The sequence below is a fragment of the Oncorhynchus tshawytscha genome, linkage group LG30 (genome assembly GCF_018296145.1).
Source record: "Oncorhynchus tshawytscha isolate Ot180627B linkage group LG30, Otsh_v2.0, whole genome shotgun sequence".
NCBI lineage: Eukaryota > Metazoa > Chordata > Actinopteri > Salmoniformes > Salmonidae > Oncorhynchus > Oncorhynchus tshawytscha.
In genome coordinates, this window is record NC_056458.1 from 26,439,563 (window position 1) to 26,464,087 (window position 24,525).

At 40.6% G+C, this 24,525-nt stretch overlaps 1 protein-coding gene across 5 annotated transcripts in view; it reads right to left on the reverse strand.

Moving 5' to 3' along the window:
* dyrk1aa (dual-specificity tyrosine-(Y)-phosphorylation regulated kinase 1A, a) overlaps positions 1-24,525 on the reverse strand; it is a 38,773-nt gene that overhangs the window by 4,748 nt on the left and 9,500 nt on the right. For 2 of the 5 annotated variants that reach the window (XM_024393860.2, XM_024393859.2), the window contains exons 2-8: positions 7,974-8,170; positions 6,263-6,382; positions 5,732-5,920; positions 4,365-4,512; positions 2,692-2,978; positions 528-674; positions 42-182 (exon numbers count right to left, since the gene is read on the reverse strand). In XM_024393860.2, the coding sequence (XP_024249628.1) occupies positions 42-182; positions 528-674; positions 2,692-2,978; positions 4,365-4,512; positions 5,732-5,920; positions 6,263-6,382; positions 7,974-8,093 (1,152 nt within the window). In that variant the 5' untranslated portion in view covers positions 8,094-8,170. Of the gene's footprint in view, positions 1-41; positions 183-527; positions 675-2,691; positions 2,979-4,364; positions 4,513-5,731; positions 5,921-6,262; positions 6,383-7,964; positions 8,171-24,525 lie in introns of those variants that run through there. The other 3 variants (XM_042309171.1, XM_024393863.2, XM_024393862.2) reach the window with 3 other exon arrangements.

Below are 24,525 nucleotides of genomic sequence, written 5' to 3' on the forward strand. Positions count from 1 at the left end.
ATCACAATAACATAATTGACAGGGTGATTTGTTGAACTCACCCTTTTGCCATCTTTGGTCTTCTTTGCACCCCACGTGCTGTCCGATATCTTCTCAAAGAACTTCCTGGCCTTGGGCGCCTGGTCCAATATGTAATTTGGAGGGACACCCAGAACTTCCACTATTTTGTTAATTTGATCAATCTGAAAAATCAGAAGACCACAATTAAGAATGTCTTACCCTATTTGGCACTAACTGCGTATAAAATTGCCTGCACCTCAGTATAGGAAAAAGGACTGAGTTTAAGAGGCATGCGACACATGCCTCTTATCTACAATACAACAACTAAACTCCTAGTGAAACGTTCAAAGCACCACAGCTCCCTCTGTTGGTCTTTATTAGGTTCTCACTCCCTACACTCATCTTGATGAAGACAAAAACTGAATATCTTTCTCACATGAGCACAATGAAGCATCACAGGTAAGCATTATCTGACAAGTTATATCATCCTAAATAAAGACTACATCTTTTCATTCCATGAGTCCTACCTCATTGGCCCCACTGAAGAGGGGCTCACCGGTGTGCATCTCCACCAGAATGCAGCCCAGGGACCACATGTCGATGGCCAAGTCATAAGGCATGCCCAGCAGCACCTCTGGGGAGCGGTAGAAGCGACTCTGGATGTACTGGTAGATCTGAGTGGACAGAAAGGGGTCACAGCTATTAGGACATGGCATTTTTGTTACCCTTTTCTAGCCATGCAACCCTTTCCAAAATGTTTTTGTTTCGTATCTTTCCACATCATACTCTACCAATCCATCTATCCAATAATTAATCAATCCATTAAATAGAGAATCCATAGTGGGTCACAAAAATATCAGATTCTCAGTTTTGGTGTAAGACTTATGTAGCATAAAATTGACCATATTAACCTCTAGGAAAAACATCATCAGCGTCACATCATTCACCTAGCCTCTGTTAGTGGTGGGGGGAAAATCGATACAGTTACAAATTATAATCGATACTTTGAGTACAAGATTCCAACTATTTTTTTGCTCCGTAGCTTTCGCTGCCTATCAAAAACACCAGTATTTTTCATCCTATATCTTGTAAACCATATTTTTATAGTAGTGAGATTTTATTTTAACTGATAAAATATTCTCATGCTCTCCCTCGTCTCTCTGCCGCAAACACAGTGCCTTCGAAAAGTACTTAGACCCCTTGATTTTTCCCCACATTCTGTTACGTTACAGCCTTGTTCTAAAATGTATTACATTTAAAAAATCCACATCAATCTACACACAATACCCCACAATGACAGAAATACCTTATTTACATAAGCATTTAGACCCTTTGCTATGAGACTGGAAATTGAGCTCAGGTGCATCCCGTTTCCATTGATCATCCTTGAGATGTTTCTACAACTTGATTGGAGTCCACCTTTAGTAATTCAATTGACTGGACATGATTTGGAAAGGCACAGACCTGTCTATATAAAAAGGTCCCACAGTTGACAGTGCATGTCAGAGCAAAAACCAAGCCATGAGGTCAAAGGCATTGCCCTTAGAGGTCCGTGGCAGAATTGTGTCCAGGGACAGATCTGGGGAAAGGTACCAAAGCATTTCTGCAGCATTGAGGGTCACCAAGAACACAATGGCCTCCATCATTCTTAAATGGAAGAAGTTTGGAACCACCAAGACTCTTTCTAGAGCTGGTCGCCCGGCCAAACTGAGCAATCTTTGGAGAAGGGGATTGGTCAGGGAGCTGACCAAAAACCTGATGGTCACTCTGTCAGAACTCCAGAGTTCCTCTGTGGAGATGGGAGAACCTTCCAGAAAGACAACCATCTCTGAAGCACTCCACCAATCAGGCCTTTATAGTAAAGTGGCCAGACAGAAGCCACTCCTCAGTAAAATGCACATGACAGCCCGATTGGAGTTTGCCAAAAGGCACCGAAAGGAAACAAGATTCTCTAGTCTGATGAAACCAAGATGAAACTCTTTGGCCTGAATGCCAAGCATCACAACTGGAGGAAACCTGGCACCATCCATATGGTGAAGCATGGTAGTGGCAGCATCATGCTGTGGGGATGTTCAGGGGCAGGGAGACTAGTTAGGATCGAGGGAAAGATAAACGGAGCAAAGTAGAGAGATCCTTGATGAAAACCTGCTCCAGACACTCAGGACCTCAGACTGGGGCGAAGGCCAAGACAACCCAAGAGTGGCTTCGGAACAAGTCTCAATGACCTTGAGTGGCCCACTCAGAGCCTGGACTTGAACATCTCTGGAGAGGTCTGTAAATAACTGTGCAGCGACGCTCCCCATCCAACCTGACAGAGCTTGAAAGGACCTGCAGAGACGAATGGGAGAAACTCCCCAAATACAGGTGTGCCAAGCATGTAGCGTCACATGCAAGAAGACTCGAGAATGTAATTTGCTGCCAAAGGTGCTTCAAAGTACTGAGTAAAGGGTTTGAATAATTTAGTAAATGTGATATCAGCTTATTTTTTATGAAAGTGTAAACGTGTTTTTTTTAAACTGCCTGCTTTGTCAATATGGGGTATTGTGTAAAAAAAAAAAAAATCCATTAAAGTGAAGCGGTCTGAATACTTTTGGAACATCATATCGCAATACCTATAGAATAATGAGAAATGCAATACATATCGTATCGGCACCTAAGTATTGTGAGATCCCTGGCAATTCCCAGCCCTACCCTCTGTCCCAGCTGGCAGGAGCTGCCAAAATCCACGATCTTGATGGCGCTCCTCTTGGGGTTGCACAACAGGATGTTCTCGGGCTTCAGGTCACAGTGGATGATGCTGAGCTCAGGCGTGGCCAGGAATAACAGTGCTGTGCACATTTGCTGGGCAAACTTGCGTGTGAGGTTGAGTGAGATGCCACGGAAGTTGGTGTTCCGCAGCAGGTCGTACAGGTTGTAGGAGAGCATCTCAAACACCAAGCACAGGTGGCTCCGGAACATGAAGTGGCGCTTTAGGTGAACTGGAGAGAGAGAAGAGGGGACAAAAAAAGACTAATGAGCATTTGTTTTGAGTTCGGTTGATACACTAGTGATGTTAACATATTGGATACTGATTATTGACTTGCGCATGTTAATGGACTGGTTTCCTGGACAGATTAAGCCTCATCCTGGAGTAAAAAGCCTTTTCAATTAAGGTTCTCCAAAACATTTACATATTAGTCATTTAGCAGACGCTTATCCAGAGCGACTTACACATGTTAATACTTTTTTCGTACTGGTCCCCCGTGGGAATCGAACCCAGAACCCTGGCACTGCAAGCCATGCTCTACCAACTTAGACACATCGGGGCAGTCCTGTGTAGCTAGCAGGTAGATGGCACACTTCCATCAAGATGTTTTGGGGTCTTTTTGGTATTACTATAGTAAAGACTCCATCACAAAGTTGAACAGAGGTCAAATGTATGTATGTATGTATGCATGTATGTAGGTATGGAGGTAGGTACTTATTTTCCACCATCATTTGCAAATAAATTCATTAAAAAATCCTACAATGTGATTTTCTGGATTTTTTTCCTTCTCATTTTGTCTGTCATAGTTGAAGTGTACCTATGATGAAAATTACAGGCCTCTCATCTTTTTAAGTGGGAGGACTTGCACAATTGGTGGCTGACTAAATACTTTTTTGCCCCACTGTATGCATGCATGTATGTATGTACGTCAATAACAAAATACAGAGGCGTACAGAGGCCTATTATCAGCAACCTTCACTCCTGTGTTCTAATGGCACGGTGTGTTAGCTAATCCAAGTTTATCATTTTAAAAGGCTAATTGATCATTAGAAAACCAGGTAGAAAACTCTTGGCAATTTCTCGCATGGAATAGGCTTCATTAAACAGAACAAGAATAGACTAACGAGTTCTAGAAGAAAGGTCTTTGTTTCTGGCCATTTTGAGCCTGTAATTTAACCCACAAATGCTGATGTCCCAGATACTCAACTAGTCTAAAGAAGGCCAGTTTTATTGCTTCTTTAACCAGAACAACAGTTTTCAGCTGCGCTAATATAATTAGATAAGGGTTTTCTAACGATCAATTAGCCTTTTAAAATGATAAACTTGGATTAGCTAACAACGTGTCAATTGGAAAACAGGAGTGACTTTTGCTGATAATGGGCCTCTGTTTATGGAATATCTACAAAGGCGTACAATCTGCCGTTTCCAGCTACAATAGTCATTTACAAAATGAACAATGTATTTCTGATCAATTTGATGTTATTTTAAAATGGACACATTTTTTTGTTGCTTTTCTTTCAAAAACAAGAACATTTCTAAGTGACCCCAAACTTTGAACGGGATATATATATATATAAGTGAGAGACGTGTATAGGGAAAAAGGAGAATCTGGCTGTACCTATGTAGTACTTCATCTCCGTGTCATGTTTGTTCATGAGCTCGAGGAGCCGCACTTCAATCTGGGCTTGATTAAGAAAAGCCTTCTTGTTCTTGATGATCTTAATTGCCACCCACTCCTGCTCTGCACGGTCATATGCCTTTACAACCTGGAGAGAGGCAAGGCCAAACACAAACCATGTAAAAACAATGAGCCAGGCAGGAACACATGCACAGGGGGGGGCTCTGATTTATTACAGCCTCTTCAGTCACACACACACACACACTACTGCGCGTGCTCTCTACTCACTAGCTCTCTGCTCTCCTGCGTGTACAGCACACACTTCTGCGCTCCCACACACTCACTCTTCCAGGCACACGCACACACGTCTGTCCCATTCATACTTCACTTCTCAATTCCTTAGCTTATAGCCTACTTTCAGAAAGCCCAAGATAGGCCTAGTTGGTTTTTTAAAATAAGTTTTAAGGAAAGGATATTTGCTTGTCTGACATACGCTGCTGGCTTTGACTGACAGGTGCTTTTACTTGGTGAGTGAGTATGCTGATTCTCTATATGCATATGTTCATGCAGAAAGTTTTTTAAAGTAGCCTGTCTCTTTAATAAGAATCAAACGCTTGTAAAAGGCTTATTGTCAGTTACTTAGGCTACATTACTTCTCATTACGGCTTCCTTTCTTTGAAGAACATATGCCAATGCCATCGAATGACCACAGCAGCAGGGTTTGTGGCAGTATGTGAATATTTTGGGGAAAGTGGGAGAAACCCCATCGGACTTTGTTTGAATAGTTTTGTGCATCAGAATAGGGTCTGTATTTAATTGTTTTTATATGCAGAAAAGCCAACAGACAAGAACAAGGTAGGCATACATTTTTATTTTGACTCCATTAATGTGTCAACATGGACATGTGACAGATTTTCTTTAACCTGGCACTTACATTTATTTTATTAATATGTATTAGTAATAACCTGAATAATAATAATGAAAGTGGCGTGATAATATAAAAGTGTAATGGCTTGTTTCAAATAGGTTTCATTAAGAAGCATGTCCATGTAAATAAGTGTACAAACAGAATTGTGACTTAACCCCCAGAACAGTTATGTCGGTGACAATGTACATTGGCCTGGCCAATTACCATAACCTCAAATTCCAAGATCTTCACAGTCCTATCAGCGATTCCGCCACAATGTGTGAGCCTCTGGTTAAATGCTCATGTATCATTTTTGAAAACATACATGTCAGGTCAGTTTTAAGGACCATGTCTAGCCCTTTAAAGTCCTGGTGGTGGTTGAAACAATACCAGATGAGTTTCTGCAAAAAGCTAACTTCTCCCCTGGTGGTTGACAATACATGTATGTCATGTGACTCACTTGTCCAAACGAGCCTTTCCCTATCAAGGAGTCGATCTCGTAGCGGTCCATCCATTTCTCCCCGTTTTTGACGATGTAGTCGTAGTTGTCGTCATCATAGCCGTCGTTGAAGACCTTCCTCTCTTTCTTGTGACTAGAGTCGTCGCCCTGGCCCTGTTGGTGTCTCCGCTTCTTTTTTGCATAGTATACCTGCCAACAAAATGGTGTTGTTATTAGATTACCCATGTTACTAGATTACCCACCTCCCATCGGATTCCGGGAGGTAGTTGCTAAAAGGTAGGCCATAACCACCACTATTCAGTACAAGCTGAGATTGCATGGGATGTTGTCACTATTCAATTCAAATCTTCAAGTGATCAGTGCAGGCCTGATTGTATCTTATTCAGGCTTAACAGATGTGTTATTTACAAAAATCTGAATTTGAGTAGTGATTAATCCTTCCGTGTATGTTTTGTGCGAGCCCTGGCCTTGAGCGACCAGAGTTCCAGGTACAGGTGTAGTGTGTGGCGGAGGGAGAGTGGTGGAACTTACCTCATTGATGCATTTGTAGGTTTTGATCAGGTCAATAGAGAGCTTCCTCAGGGGAGACGAGGACGGGTCGCGAAAGCACTGTGGCATGCGCCTCTGTAACATGACAACATCAGGGGTCACCTTAAAACACAGACGCACCAAACACAGAGAACATCACCGTTTCAGAAACACACACTCACCTGCATGTTGTTTATGTGGCAAATGTTGCTATGCATGACATTATTTAAAAGGACAGAACAGTGTCCCACAGGGATCGATTATTGGTTTGGTTCGTTTTACTATTTACATGAACAAAATTGGTTTATAAAAAATGAAATGCACTTGTATGCAGATGACTGTGGTGTATGCCATTACCCCCACAGCTGACCAGGCTCTGCATTTCCCTGCAGAAAGCCTTTCTTGAACTGAAATTGGTACATAATGCAGGTAAAACCAAGTATAGGTTATTTTTCCAAATCAGGTAAAAACGTATCTGACTCATACGTACTTTGGATGGTGCCCTTATTGTTGTGTCGCCACTTATAAATATTTGGTCATCTGGATTGACAAAAAGCCATCTTTCAAAAATAATGTTGATGAGGTAGTTTAGAAGCAGGTACGGTCTTCTGTTAAAGAGAAGGGGAAAAATGGCCCTGTAGCACTCACTTCTGTCATCATGAAGTGATTTGAGAGGCTAGTTAAGAATCATATCACCTCTATCGTACCAGAAACCCTAGACCCACTACAATTTGCATAACGCCCTAACAGATCCACAGATTACGCAATCTCCATTGCACTACACACTGCCCTATCCCGTCTGGACAAGAGGAATACCTATGTAAGAATGCTGCTCAGCCTTCAACACCATAGTGCCCGCCAAGCTCATCAATAAACTTGGGTCTGAACCCCGCCCTTTGCAACTGGGTCCTGGATTTCCTGACGGGCCGACCCCTGGTGGTGAAGTTAAGCTACAACACTTGCGCTACACTGATCCTCAACAGGGGGGTGGCCCAACATCTGTGCCTGCTTAGCCCCCTCCTGTACGCCCATGACTTTGTGGCCACGCACGTCTCCAACTCAACAGTGGTAGGACTGATTACCAACAACGAAACAGGCTACAGGTTGTCTCAAGGCTTACAATTCCTTCTTTAACTTGTCTCCTCCCCTTCATCTACACTGATTGAAGTGACAATAATGGATCAAAACTTTCACCTGGTCAGTCTTGGTAATGGAAAGAGCAGGTGTTCTTAATGTTTTGTACACTGTGTTCATATACATTTATATTCCGTATTCAGGTATTACGGCACTGACTCTGCTTAAATAAAGGAAAATTTGATGAGGAGGGCCTGATATCAGAAAAACACACATGGGCAGAAGCCACTAAAGTCATGGGCGTGGTTGACAGCACCCTGCAGATTATTTTGGTAATAGCCATGACTGTCGTCAGTAATAAAATCAAGTGAGAAATCACCCTGTTTATTATTAGTCCACTGTCCTGGACACGCAGGCCATAATGTTGCCTGTACAGTAAGAATGAGCCGTGTTCACGGCGGGTCAGGATATATTTTTAAGTGCCTTTTACTAGGAAAGGCGGACAGCAAGCAGTGCTTGGGGTTAGCACCACTTTGTGTGCGAGTGTGCTTTGGTGTATGCGTAAGGTTTTGTGTGTGTATTTGTATCAATGCATGTATGAGTGTACTGTATATGGTGTGTGTAGCTGTACCTAGCGTACCTGGCAGGCAATAGACTGCTGCGCCTGCTCGCTGTGGGGCAGAGCCGGCACAGACGGGTCAGTAGTCTGTTGGTGCTGCTCACTGTACTGCTGGTGCAAATGGGGAATGGGAGCAGCCATCAGAAGCCCAGAAGCGTGGAACGAAAACAAGGGAGCAAGCTGGACAGATGAAGGTTTGCATGCTGAAGTCTCTTCTCCTGAAAGAGAGGGACATGTTAGCTTCTGATCGACACACATTCAATAGGTTGTCACAAGGCCCCATTCTCAGTTCTCAGTGTGAACCCTTGCTACTGTGTTCCTTAACATAAATGATACAACTTAAATGATGTAATTGTGGTTTGAATAAATCACTGCGTTTGTATATCAGAGCAAGTCTTAAATTAAGGATTGCATCAGTGATTATTCCATATACCATCAATCACTTCCCATTTAGCTGTAGCAATTTTGGAAGACTGCATCCTACACATGACCCAAAATGTATACACAAAAACAAGCACCAATGACCTTTCCGACAAGAAAAAAAAAGCTACAAAAAGGACAATGGCAGAGAGATTTGATGTCTGTACACGACTAGAATATTTCATCACATCCCTGCATGATGGCCAAAACTAAAAAAGCATGGCACCAGATTTGAAGTTAATAATTGATTAGGGAAACTATTACAAAAGCCCAAAGCAATAGCTTCAACATTATTAATTGGGCAGAATAAAAGCACAACGATGTCAAAGGAAAGCATGCCGTGTAATAAACTGAGACATGAAAATCAGTTGAAAAAGTTATTTACCCCCTCAAATAGCCTTCTCTACACCATCATATTCTCACAGAAATGTGCAGTGTAACTCAAATGTTAGATTTTCCCCAAATGATTCAAATAGACTTGTTTATAACAAACACTTCTTTAGCACTATGACATACAGTAGGCCTTAAAGTAACTCAACTACAGAAGCTGATTAAAGAAAAGCAGATCGAAAAGTGCTCCAGGGGGGAAAAGTACAAATTCAGTCCCAAATAGCTAGCTGACCATTGCATTTAAAAATGTCAATGAACTTTGAATGAATGAGGACACATTTTGGGCCTTCTACAAAACCATGACCCCTGGCTGGTCTCATGGCCTATGAGACCTATGAAGGAAACTTAATATTCCAGGGAATATTCTAAAGTGGTGTGCTCAGCAATAACAAATGAGAACCCAGGAATTATTGTGTGAATAACTATGGGCTGTTTGAGGGCCTTATTGCTTCTATAAAACGCTTGCCAACATATTACAAATGTTATTATATTGAGTAAATGAATTGTATTCTACCACCATATAATATAGCGCGGGCAAAAGCCAGTTGTTAGTTCTGAGATTCTGAAGTTGCTATCAAAACGGGCTGGTCGGTCATTCTATTTGCAATGGTTGCCATGCTAAAATCATTGGCATGTAGCTATGCAGGCTAGCTACACAACATGACCAAAAGTATGTAGACACCTGCTCGTCGAGCAACTCATTCCAAAATCATGGGCATTAATATGGAGTTGGTCCCACCATTGCTACAATAACAGCCTCCACTCCTCTGGGAAGGCTTTCCACTAGATGTTAGAACATTGCTGCAGGGACTTGCTTCCATTCAGACACAAGAACAAGATTAGTGAGGTCAGGCACCGATGTTGGGCAATTTATCCCAAAGGTGTTTGATGTAGTTTAGGTCATGGCTCTGTGAAGGCTAGTCAAGTTATTCCACACCGATATCAACAAACCATTTCTGTATGGACCTCGCTTTGTGCATGGGGACATTGTCATGCGGAAACAGGAAAGGGCCTTCCCCAAACTGTTACCACAACTTTGGAAGAGCAGAATTGTGTAGAATGTCATTGTGTGCTATAGCGTTGATTTCCCTTCACTGGAACTAAGGGCCTAGCCCGAAGCATGAAAAACAACCCCAGGCCATTATTCCTCCTCCACTAAACTTTACAGTTGGCACTATGTATTGGGGCAGGTAGCGTTCTCCTGGCATCCACCAAACCCAGATTGGTCCATCGGACTGCCAGATGGTGAAGCGTGATTCATCACTCCAGGGAGAAAACGTTTCCACTGCTCCAGAGTCCAATGGCGTTGAGCTTTACGTCACTCCAGCTGATGCTTGGCATTGCGCGTGGTGATCTTATGCTTCTGTGTGGCTGTTCATCAATGGAAACCCATTTCATGAAGCTCACAACGAACAGTTCTTGGGCTGACGTTGCTTCCAGAGGCAGTTTGGAACTCAGTAGTGAGTGTTGCAACTGAGGACAGACAATTTTACACGCCAGGCGATTCAGGGTATCATTCTGTAAGCTTGTGTGGCCTACCACTTCGCGGCTGAGCCGTTGTTGCTCCTAGACATATCCACTTCACAATAACAGCAGTTACAGTTGACCGAGGCAGCTCTAGAAGGGCAGAAATTTGACAAACTGACTTGTTGGAAATGTGGCATCCTATGACGGTGCCACGGTGTGGCTTAAATAGCCGAATCCACAAATTTGAAGGGGTGTCCACATTCTTTTGTATATTTCGTGTACTTATCCTTTGCTAGCAAGCCAACTAAAGTGAACACAATCACATCAAGCAGCTAAAATGACAGCAAACTGTGCACTTTCATTTGTTTTACCTTTGTTTATACTGCCATTTCTTTGGATATATACACATGATAAGGATCTTGATAAATGAATTTGCTTGGCTCAGAGACGCTGTCAGTCTCGTCACGTTCATATGCACTTCTGGGCTTGGTGGGCCAAGATATAAATCGGAGTTTGGGGCCGCGGGCCAAACAAATAAAGTATCTATTTAGAAATTTGAAAGGTAAGCAATAGCTTTTTTAGTAAGCAGTAATAAAATCACACTTAAAACAATCAAATTGTAGCCATATAACTTCACACCTAAAACCACATTTTATAGAGAGCAATAGTAATGGAGTCTTTTTGTGGGCATAAATGCTGAAAATACGGTCTGTGTAAGTCTGGTAAACACAGGCTTAGGAGATCTTAAGTTTTGTTCTATGAGATCATCTTCATCCGCTAAGCAGTCCTTCTCAAATAGTGTGGGGGGGGGGGCTCGGAGCGATGCCAGGGGGGCGCGTTGTGACCCCGGGGAACATGCTTTTTTTTTGCCGCAGGGAGTAGGTTTTTTTTGCACCGAACAAGAGCACACAGCAGGAGATATGAAGTGCAGATAACAAACCCGTAAGAGACACCATGGAAAAATATTTAACAGGGATGAAAAGAACGGCGGTGAGAGACGGAGATAATGAGACAAACGTAAGTCTCCCGAAAGGTAAGATGAGGAAATATGACAAAGCGTATGTAGCGCTTGGCTTCACGGTGACTACGGTGGGAGACGAGGAAAGACCGGTATGTTTACTGGTGTCTAAAAATATTGGCAGCGTACAGCATAAAGCCAAATAAATTAAGGCGTCACTTAGACATTACACCCCAATCACGCTGATAAGCCGCTTGAGTTTTTTCGCCGAAAACGTGCCCGAATATTGCCAACAATCGTTCCGCTTTGTGAATGCTACTTCAGTAAACCAGTGAGCACTGTTAGCATCATATAAGGTGGCGTACCAAATTGCTCAGTGCAAAAAAAACACTCTATAGCAGAGGAGCTGATACTGCCTGCAGCATTAGACATGGTCTCTGTCATGCTGTATGACGCAAGTGCTGCAAAAATAAAAACTATCCCTCTGTCCAATGACACTGTCTCCAGACGTATAAATGACATTGCTAACGATCTAAAAGAACAGCTGGTAGATAAACTCAAAGACAAACATTTTGCCTTACAGTTCAATGAAGCAACTGAGAGCAACAAACACTTTGTTTATCGCTTATGTACGTTTTGACATGACAAACTCCCTGTGTGAGGATCTACTTATTTGTAAATATGTCAGAGACAGAGCCACAGCTGAAGAGCTATTCAAAATGCTGGACTGCTTCCTGACTGAGAATGGGCTAGTGGGAGAACTGCATTGGTGTTTGCAGTGATGGTGCACAGACCATGGCAGGGATGAGAAAAGGACTTCGGGCACTCATCAAGAAGGCCTCACCTAATGCTGAGTGGACACACTGTGTTATACACAGAGAAGCACTGGCATCAAGGCACCTTTCCTCTGAATTAAGTGAAGTTATTACTGACATTGTAGGTGTAGTCAATTTTATAAAGACCAGACCACTAAAAATAAGTCTTCTCTGCTATCTGTGAGGAGATGGGAGCTGAACATCAAGCTGTGCTGTGTCACAGTGAAGCAAGGTGGCTGTCACGAGGATAAGTCTTGTCCCGAGTTTGAGCTCAGAGAGCAGATAAGAATGTTTTCGGAGCAGGAGCACAAGTATGACCTCGCAGAAAATTTTAGTGATGAGAACTTCCTGGCAAAACTGGCCTACCTGAGTGACATATTTGGAAAGCTAAATTAACTAAATCTACAGCTTCAAGGGAAAGATAAACACCTCCCTCGGGTCACAGACAACATCAGCTCTTTCACTCGAAAGCTTGCGATGTGGGGCAGGCGACTTGATGAAGGAGAACCTGCATGAATTTGTTGACACTACTGACTATGATGCCACCTCAGTGATTCCATATATTAAGGAGCATATTTCATCACTGGTGGGATTCTTTAAAAAGTACTTCCCTGAAAACAGTTCCAAATATGACTGGGTGAGAGATCCTTTCAATGCACCAGCTCCAACTGGCAAACCAAATACTAGCCTAGTAGCATGGGGAAATGACTGGCTGGGCTGTGGGATATTGATCAATCTAATAGAACTGTTAACAGGCATTTACTGGAAAATGTGAGGATTGTGGTGCTATACCTCCCCGCTATCAACCAATTAGCATCCAGGATGCAAACAACCCAGTTTATAATCCAAAATAGCTTTTGAAATGAAATCCTAGCATACCCAGACACCACACAAACTACAAATCACAATCAATGGCCCCTAGTTGCTTTGTAAAGATGAACTGTGACGTTCTTTGTCCTTTTGCACAGAGAGTTGCTCCTTGGCCAGTGGCATGCTGGGTGAAATCAGATCACAAAAAAGCAGCAGCACCTGTCAGCGTCTAAAGTGTCCTATACAGCGCAGCGCGACTCAGAGTCTGCTCACCCTCAGATCAGGTTTCATCCCAAACAGTACAAACACAGAGGACACAGCCCACACAGTCATGCTTTCGTCACACGGATGCTCTTGATAACATTCCGGATGGTCTCTCAATTAGCTGGCGAGATTTGCCAGTAAAAGTAAATGGAATGATCAGCAGTCAGTTACACCGCAAAATAAAACATTATAAGGCACATGTAGCGAGTTCTGTGCATGAAGCTCATTTTTTGTCAGGGTAACTGAAGGGGCGGAGGTATCTTTGATCATGCTTGGTGAAATCAAAAGACGAGAGGGGGGTTGTGGGGGCTCTCATTGAGTGTACCCTCTCAGTCTGGGTCGTCTGCTGGCTAGTGACTCAGCATCATGATGGGAGCATCAGGCAAAGTCAGGCCTGCCTCCCTACCTACCTTTTACCTACCATTCCACCACCTCACACTGAGAAACCACTGCGTCATCACACACACAACTCATTCCCAAATACTGCTCTGGGAGCATAGTCGAGAGAGCGAGACAAGCGAACACAATGCTATATTCCCTTAAATCCCTGGGTAACATCATCTTTCAACGCATCAATCTGGATTATATTTGTCTAATCCCTGCTGCTGCAATTACTATTCAGTTTCCCCATTGCTGTAGTGAAGGAAATTAAAGCACTGCAAAAAAAACTCTAGACTGAAGCAACGCTTAAAAAAGCAGATTTAACAGTCATGCTTTTATCAAGTATATGCTTTCTGACTAGTGACTACACCTCACTGAATCAAGAAGCTATTCCAAAAGAATAATGATTGGCGTGAACGTTTCAGCAAATTACCCCAACCACACAAATTCTATAATTGTACTCTTCAATCAATGACCATGTTAGGGTCAAATTTGAATAACAGTATATTCAAATTTTTGGACAATAACAATATTGGCCATTTAGCAACAAAATAATGTTGAGTTCAAGACATTACTTTTCGCATTGATAGTTTGAAAGCAACAGAGTGGCATTTTCTACAAAAACAGGCAGCTAGCATCTATGCTAATTGTTAGCATTTTTGTATTCAAGAGAATGCATGCCTACTAATATGCACAGATGGTCATGTTAAGGTTAAAATCCTTTTCACAGCTCCATCCTTGTAATATCCCCAAAATTTTAAACGTTGTGTGTGACATGGACAGGCACAATGCACGAAAATGCTGTAATACCTACAAAACTTCCAGTGGAATCTCTCAAAATTATAGATATTACGTAGACTAAACAGCACAAGGTAATCACAAACTTCAGTAATCCAAACTCATTTTGACTAACTGCTGAATGTGCACATAAAATCTGTTTGATCAATCAACAACAGCCTGAGAGTGATTTTGAAAAATGTAAATAATAAATTAGTGAAATGTTTGACCATTTATTCCAGATACCAACCAAGAGAGGGTCCACAATACTTGGAGGGGCTGGCACAATATGGTATGCCAGATGAATGCTGGGCCCTCATACCGTCACGGTCACCTAATCACCCCCAGTATACAATTGGCTCAAATCATTCCCCCCCCTCTCCCCTGTAACTATTCCCCAGGTCATTGATGTAAATGAAAAGGGCATGTCTTCTCAGTCAACTTATTTGGTAAAATAAGGGTTAAAAAATAAAATAATAATTAAACAAATTATTTGGCTGTTAGTTTAAGATCTATAGATTTTTTACAAATCTCTTTAACATCTAAAAATACTTAAGTGATTAGTCTTCAATAACTAATTAGGCTAGCTAAAAGGAAAATAAATATATCCCATAGAAGATGGACAACTTGCTAACAATTCAATATTCACAGTGGTTCCCCTATATGCATTTAGCAACATTTTAAAATCATGGCCGCCACTGACTATGGACCATAGCTTTAAAGAAAATCTTGAGTTGAAGCAAAAATACATTCCACACAAATCACAGCAATACTTTTTTTATATGATCAAAAGGCACCTAAAAAATATTTAACCAATTCGGTCATTTATTCACAGGTTACTTTTAGGAGAATTCTGTGGTTTGGCACGTTCTCCAAAATAATATTGGTGCTTTTGACTAAGCACACTCGATCAACTGTCTACTAAAATCATTCACACATAGTATAAATCTAATGTCTGATCACATGTAAATACATGTATAATTCAAAACAAAAAAAAGGCATGTACACATGCATCTGGCAATCAAAAATTACAACTTGTGTAAATTATCCACACATCAAAAAATCCCACTTGCAGATGATCTATGGTCGTATTTACACAACATATTCTAAACGGGCAATTCCTAACTGCATTATTTTAAAATGGAATTAGGTGTATAAGTAGTAGTAGCTAAAATAGACATTCCAGTTGCATCAGTTGTTTTACTTGACGGATTCAACCAAGCAATGAAAACAAGGCTATAGCCCTGTAATCAAATCTTCTCAGTTCTATTTTGAAATCTCAGTCTGCCCACAGTGAACGGGAATTCTGCAAATCATTAAGTAGTCATTTATCAACATGTTTCATTAGACAACACAACGTAGCAGAATCACAGAGTAACCACCCTTCTGAACCCCAGCAACAGTACCTAATTAGCATAGCCTACCACCAGGAAGAATGTGCGATTGGCGTGTGCTATCTCTGGCTTGCCCAATCAGAAGACAGTATGCAAATAACCTACATTTGTTGCCAGGGCAGAGCTCCACTCTATTGTCCAATAGGAAAACAAGTAATGAACAAGAAATTAAATTTCACTTTGTCACATTTCCAAGCTGTTTTTAACACATTATTTGCTGAATGAAATGTATGCAGTATATTAAAACCTGGAGCCAGTATCTGCAAGAACAGGGCTCTAACAAACTTCCAGCCTAAGATAAGGGAGTGGAGCCTAATACCACAACTGTGATGGGAAAGAATGACATTCTTTTTGCTTATTTTCTGATATAATGAATTTGGTAATTAGAATTAAATTATTTATATTAATTATTAATATATTAATAATAATTATTTATATTCATTATATTTAGAGAAAAAAATCTAGAGTTGATACCAGACCACAATGTAGGCTATTTCCTTTGGACAATATATCATGAATAACGTTTTTAAATAATACAATAGAAGTTCATTTGAGGAGTACACATTTGAAATAATTTCCTATGAACTTTTAGTTAAGGCTATTGTTCTTTTTAATAGAGGGGAGCATTTTGGACTGCGCCAATACAATCTCCGCAAAAGTGATATCAGCTTTTTAATGCACAATTTAACGCGCTCTTAGTTGATTCTACTAGACCACATGAGTATGCGGTTGGGAAATCCAACCAGGCAGAGACAGCAAATTTACAATTGCTTTTACAGTAAACTGGAACACCAATTTCTCCTTGACAGGCAGGTGTACTCTCACAACAACAAAAAATAAGAAAAAGTGAGGCCATGTCTTTTCCCTCAAAACTGTGCCGAAGATCAGTGGCAACTAAAGTGGAGTTGACTAACAGTCCCCCAGAGGTCAATTGAAACTATAGCTACATCAGTTTTAATTGATTCATAAATCACAGGAGGAGGTATCATAATTACACAAATGACAGCCTTAAGACTCAAACCTGGTCAAGTATGGGTATCCCCAGCCCAATATGGCGATGGCAGAAAGGGTGTGTCAAAAGGAGTTGGTGTATGGAACGCAAATAAGCTAATTGGGCAGATTTGATGCCACTCAAGACCGATTTTGTTTGACTGATTGGGCTGCATGAGTCGATAAGGCGGCAACCAGTGCTGTATTGACGTAACTGCCGAACTGCTTTCTACTGGCTATTCAAATCAAATTGTATTGGTCACACACGTTTAGCAGACTTTATTGTGGGTGTAGGGAAATGCTTGTGTTTCTAGCTCCAACAGTGCAGCAACATCTAACAATTTCGCAACAATACACACAAATCTAAAAGTAAAGGAATTATATATAAACATTTTGATGAGCAATGTCGGAGCGACATGGACTAAAATACAGTAAAATAGAATACAGTATATATATATATATGAGATGGTTACATATTTTGTATAACTCATTACTAAAGTGACTAGTGTTCCATGTGGCCAGTGATTTCAAGACTATGTATATGGGGCTGCAGCCTCTAAGGTGTTAGCGATGGCAAGTTTAAAGGTCGTGTCGGCGGCGTTAGCTAACGTGGAAATTTTTTCCCCTCCCATTATTTTATTTAAAGTAGGAGAGCAGCCTGCACAATAAATACATACTGATAACCATCCCTATCCAAGATGGCGTAGCAGTTCAGATGTCTTCGACTTGTTGTGTCCGTGTATAAATAGATTTCTTTCCTTAGTATATATTCCGTAGATATTTCTTTTCTATTTTAACCTCACTTTCAACATACTCTCCTGGAACCCGCCTCACCCAATGTGGTATGGATCTGCTATTTTCTATACTTTAGAACCTCCAACAGAAGCTAACCAGCTAACTAGTTACTAGCTAACAGTCAGTTATCCACGGCTAGCGGTCATCAGCTAACCTTAGCCTGGTCAACTCCTGCCAGTCTGCACAGCACAGGGTAGCCTAGTGGTTAAAGCGTTGGACTAGTAACCGGAAGGTTGAAAGTTCAAATCCCTGAGCTGACAAGGTACAAATCTGTCGTTCTGCCCCTGAACAGGCAGTTAACCCACTGTTCCTAGGCAGTCATTGAAAATAATAATTTGTTCTTAACTGACTCGCCTAGTTAAATAAAGGTAAAATAAAAAATATGCACTTGTCGGCCTCGCGGTAATGTTCCAAAACAGTCTGGGACAGTTGTGGGATGCGATAGATCCCAAATACATACAAGCATTAAAAAAAAAACATAATGCAATGTGGCTGATGCAACAGATCAGAACATTTAGCTTAACATTTTGATAAACTATTAGGCTAGTTCTTCACATTATAAGAGCAGGAATGTGCACATGGTAGTAGGCTATAAGCGTGAATGTTCCATTAGAGGAAAATCCCATTATCAAAAGTGACCGCAAATGCAATTATGCATGTAATGCATTCTTCATTATAAAAGGTGTATTTTTATGGTGAAAATGTTCTTCCCTAAATTTGAAACTCGCTCGCTGCTTACACACACGTTAGGCTCTACACTAGTTGTAAAGCGGAATAATGTACTTAATTTTAAGAAGTTATTTGGCCACTTTAGTTGTGATATAAACCTTGTTAAAAAAACATATAGGCCTATGGGCTAGGCTACATGAGGTGTGTGACTATGATTCGAATGAGTTTCAAAAATACTTTATGCTGGGCATCATTTACAAGTGATACTATATAATTCACAAGTGATAGGCTAATATTGTCACCCATCAGAATATTCTTGATATAATCTTGTCTTTACATATACTCAATAATACATCATTTAGAATGGACCATTATTCTGCACCTGTATCAAAATAGGGGCAGTGGAGGAAAAAATGCATGTCATCTATGCACTTAAATAACAAATCAAGGACGCTTGCCCCATGGTTTATTTTCATGCCAGCCAGGTAGGCTATACTCCAGTTGTAAATATAAGCAATGTGCTTAACTTTTTATGGCTGCAGGGGCAGTATTGGGTAGCTTGGATGAAAAGGTGCCCATTGTAAACAGACAGCTCCTCAGTCTCAGTTGCTAATATATGCATATTATTATTAGTATTGGATAGAAAACACTCTAAAGTTTCCAAAACTGTCAAAATATTGTCTGTGAGTATAACAGAACTGATATTGCAGGCGAAACCCTGAGGAAAATCAAAACAGGAAGTGGCTTCTATTTTGAAAACTCCATGTTCCATAGCATCCCTTTGCTGGATATGAACCAGATTCCTTTTCCTATCGCTTCCTCAAGGTGTCAACAGTCTTCAGACATAGTTTCAGGCTTTTATTTTGAAAAATGAGAGAGAACGATAACTTCGCGTCAAGTGGTCATATGAGTTTCGCTCGTACAACAGAATTTGGACAGCCATTGTTTGCCCCTCTCCTACTGTGAAAGACATTTGCGGTTGATATATTATCGATTATATATTTTAAAACAACCTGAGGATTGATTATAAAAAACGTTTGACATGTTTCTGTGGACATTGTGGAAACTATTTGGAATTTTCATCTGCGTTGTAGTGACCGCCCTTTTGATTTCTGAACATAACGCGACAAACAAACGGAGATATTTTGGGTCTAAAAACAATCTTTGTGTAACTGGGAGTCTCGTGAGTGAAAACATCCGAAGATCAAAAGGTAAACGATTAATTTGCTTTTCTGATTATCGTGACCGAGCTACATGATGCTAAGTGTACTTAATGTTTTATCGTGCGATCGATAAACTTACAAACGTTTGGAGTGCTTTCGCTGTAAAGCATAATTTCAAAATCTGACACGACAGGTGGATTAACAAAAGGCTAAACTGTGTTTTCCTATATTGCACTTGTGATTTCATGAATATAAATATTTATAGTAATATTTACTGTATGTAGCGCTATGCTATTCAGCGGTTGTTGATGACACTTATCCCGATATCGGGATTGCAGCCATAACAAGTTAATATTAGGAAAGTTGAGAAATAAATAAATATAGTAGGCCTAGCCTATGGAAGCTGATGGGATCCTCTTTTTATTAGAGGGCCATAACTCAGTCCTCCCGCAATTGCATAGCCTATAGAAATGTTGAGCAACATGAGCTCATGGGCACTCACAAAGTGTTTGATTAGATTTTGGAATACATTTGCATTGTCCGAGTGATTAGTGACAGTAGAGTAGAGGTCGACCGATTAATCGGAATGGCAGATTAATTAGGACCGATTTCAAGTTTTCATAACAATCGGAAATCGGTATTTTTGGGCCTTTATTTAACTAGGCAAGTCAGTTAAGAACACATTCTTATTTTCAATGACTGCGGGTTAACAGCCTTGTTCAGGGGCAGAACGACAGATTTTCACCTTGTCAGCTCGGGGGACCCAATCTTGCAACATTACAGTTAACTAGTCCAACACTAACCACCTGCCTCTCATTTGCACTCCACGAGGAGCCTGCCTGTTACGCGAATGCAGTAAGAAACCAAGGTAAGTTGCTAGCTAGCATTAAACTTACCTTATAAAAAAAATCAATCAATCATAATCACTAGTTATAACTATAAATGGTGATGATATTACTAGTTTATCTAGCGTGTCCTGCGTTGCATATAATCGATGCAACGCTGGGGGATGATTTAACAAAAGCGCATTTGCGAAAAAAAGCACAATCGTTGGACGACTGTACCTAACCATAAACACCAATGCCTTTCTTAAAATCAATACACAGAAGTATATCTTTTTAAACCTGGATATTTAGCTAAAAGAAATCCAGGTTAGCAGGCAATATTAAATTGGTTTAATTTCTCTTGCGTTCATTGCACGCAGAGTCAGGGTATATGCAACAGTTTGGGCAGCCTGGCTCGTTGCGAACTAATTTGCCAGAATTTTACGTAATTATGATAACATTGAAGGTTGTGCAATGTAACAAGAATATTTAGACTTGCCACCCGTTAGATAAAATACCGAACGGTTCCGTATTTCACTGAAATAAACGTTTTGTTTTCTAAATGATACGTTTCCGGATTCGACCATATTAATAACCAAAGGCTCGTATTTGCGTTTTGCCAGCAGCTCTTCTCAAGCACAGCGCTGTTAATGACTTCAAGACTATCAGCCTAATGGCTTGTGTAACCGATGTGAAATGGCTGGCTAGTAAGCTGGGCGTGCGCTAATAGCGTTTCAAACGTCACTCACTGAGACTTGGAGTAGTTATTCCCCTTGCTCCGCAAGGGCCGCGGCTTTTGTGGAGCGATGGGCAGCGCTGCTTCGAGTGTGGCTGTTGTCGATGTGTTCCTGGTTCGAGCCCAGGTAGGGGCAAGGAGAGGTACGGAAGCTATACTGTTACACTGGCAATACTATAGTGCCTATAAGAATATCCAATAGTCAAAGGTATATGAAATACAAATGGTATAGAGAGAAATAGTCCTATAAATACTATATTAACTTCAACCTAAAACCTCTTACCTTGGAATATTGAAGTCTCATGTTAAAAGGAACCACCAAATTTCATACCTTGAATATGTGGACATCTATAAGTACCTAGGTGTCTGGCTAGACTGTAAACTCTCCTTCCAGACTCATATCAAACATCTCCAATCGAAAATCAAATCAAGAGTCGGCTTTCTATTCCGCAACAAAGCCTCCTTCACTCACGCCGCCAAACTTACCCTAGTAAAACTGACTATCCTACCGATCCTCGACTTCGGCGATGTCATCTACAAAATTGCTTCCAACACTCTACTCAGCAAACTGGATGCAGTTTATCACAGTGCCATCCGTTTTGTCACTAAAGCACCTTATACCACCCACCACTGCGACTTGTATGCTCTAGTCGGCTGGCCCTCGGTACATATTCGTCGCCAGAACCACTGGCTCCAGGTCATCTACAAGTCCATGCTAGGTAAAGCTCCGCCTTATCTCAGTTCACTGGTCACGATGGCAACACCCATCCGTAGCACGTGCTCCAGCAGGTGTATCTCACTGATCATCCCTAAAGCCAACACCTAATTTGGCCGCCTTTCGTTCCAGTTCTCTGCTGCCTGTGACTGGAACGAATTGCAAAAATCGCTGAAGTTGGAGACTTTTTATCTCCCTCACCAACTTCAAACATCTGCTATCTGAGCAGCTAACCGATCGCTGCAGCTGTACATAGTCTATCGGTAAATAGCCCACCCATTTTTACCTACCTCATCCCCATACTGTTTTTATTTATTTACTTTTCTGCTCTTTTGCACACCAATATCTCTACCTGTACATGACCATCTGATCATTTATCACTCCAGTGTTAATCTGCAAAATTGTAATCATTCGCCTACCTCCTCATGCCTTTTGCACACAATGTATATAGACTTTTTTTTCCTACTGTGTTATTGACTTGTTAATTATTTACTCCATGTGTAACTCTGTGTTGTCTGTTCACACTGCTATGCTTTATCTTGGCCAGGTCGCAGTTGCAAATGAGAACTTGTTCTCAACTAGCCTACCTGGTTAAATAAAGGTGAAATTAAAAAATAAAATAAAAATATGTTCTCATGTTCTGAGCAAGGAACTCAAACATTAGCTTTTTTTTTTACATGGCACATATTGCACTTTTACAACACTGTTTTTGCATTATTTAAACCAAATTGAACATGTTTCATTATTTATTTGAGGCTAAATTGATATATATATATATACATATATAATAAAAAATTGTTAACTTAATATTATTATTATTTTTAAATATATATATATATATATATATATTTTACCGATTAATCGGTATGGGCTTTTTTGGTCCTCCAATGATTGGTATTGAAGTTGAAAAATCATAATCGGTCGACCTCTATTCTGTAGTGCAGGTGATGGGTGAGTTTGCAAAACAAATGCCCATGAGATTGATACAAGTCATCATGATAATTTTGCCAAGTAGGCCTACTTTGTAGTCAACATTTAATAGGGACGTTTTTTTGTGAAAGCCTTTATACATGACTGTTTCCTCATGCTAACTGGCTACACAAAACAATGGCTTATTCCCTTATCGTAGGCTACTTCAGAATGTTTGCAGAAAATATGAATCACTGATGTATTATTAGAAAAATAGTGAAGTGATTTCAATGACAGTCCACCACAACATACCAGAATCTCCTAATTAGCAAAGGGCAGTCTGTTAAATTTCATTGTGTATTAAAAACACAGTTTGAGATCAGAGGATATTTCTCAATTGGTTTGAATTGGGGATTGAGCTTCATGAGAAAATGTTGAACTGGGTAGAAACAGGAGGTAAGGAGGGCAGGACTTGACATGGGTTTATGTGCACACGTGTGACCTGGGTAGAAGAACCACTCAAACAGACTTGATCTAGCTAATGTTGTAGTCGATAGACCTAAATTATTTATTTTGCTTTACAAGCACTTTGAGATTCTGTCTAATGAAAAGAGCTATAAAGGTTTAATAAATTATGTGTAAGTGCACAAGCCATTCTCATTAATGTTCAATGTAATGTTCATAATTGGTTGGTTGTTTAGCAACAACCAACGCAAGTGCAACTATGGGGCAAAACAGACAGGGTTGGCATATATTGTTGACAAGCCATATTTAGTCTCCAATGTTGACAAAAAAAGTTTATAATTACATAATGAGCACTTGTCTCAAATACATACTTACAGTTGTTGGTTAGCTAGCTAGCAAATTTTAACATTGATATGAAATCCATCAAACCACCTCAAAAACAAGACATGGTATCATGAACAAGCTGAAATGAGCCACTTACGATTCTCTACATGACAGTTTGTCAATCTTGCTAGTAATCTGGCCATCCAGAATAGCAACATGCTGACTTCTACCCATGGAAGCGCACAAATAGTTTGTGATGTCAGCTAATCTATTTATTACACTCGTGTTATTGAAAATAACTGTTTTTACTTTCACGGATATCACCCATACACAGTCAAATATGAAACAGCATAGAAATTACTGGTAGTAATCTTGGGACACAGATAACCATATAAATCACTTGAGGAGTGTGTGTGTCTGTGAATGAAGTCAAAGGCAGGGAGAATGTAAATGTTTACTGTGAAGTACACTCAGCATAGAATGGTTCTATAAGTAGCCTAGATAGTTAGAGAATGTGTCCCTGAGGTCATTCTGTTTCCAAGAAACGAACCATGCCATGAATGAACCAGAAGCTCATTTAAATAAAATTAGCCTATAGCGTCACAAGATTACTGATTGACCCACCAGTTAAACTTCAAACAAAGGCCAACCTGAGACCATCCATACCATGAGGTGTATTCAAAGAGGTGCTTTGCTCTTGCTGTGCAATACTTTTGTAGCTGTTATATTAGACCTAAGTTACCAAGGAATTAAAGGAATGACTAGGAATGGAAAACGTCATGGTGAACAGGTGCTACTACATAGCAATGATGCTGCTATCAGTTGACTGTTCATCATGGTCTGGCCTGTAAAATATGGGCCTTCTCTAAGACCTTTGAAGAGGAGGAATTTACTGGAGTTATATTCTCCTAAAATCGTTCAATTTCTGACTTAAAAATAAAAGCCATTAAGCGCTCTACAAAAACAAAATAAAACTTATTTGACTCATCAAAAACATACTAGTACAGGCTTTGTACAAATTTAAATGTACAAAGTCATGGGTATGCCTACTTGCATGAGCGCAGAGGTGGGCTACCTCTTCTGAGTTCTCCTCAAATTAGTGACGCAAGGTTTGTTTAGTTTTCCCTGCTGAACTTGCTGCTTCAGTCAGTGTATATTTTTGACATCAATTGTGTAATGTTCATTTTGTGATGTGGAACTTCCATTCAACTATTCGTGTCAGCTACGAAATTCCTCAGTCAATTTCAATTAGTAATAGCCAAGTCAGTGCCTACCAACAATGGCCATTATTACACTTGACTTGGGTC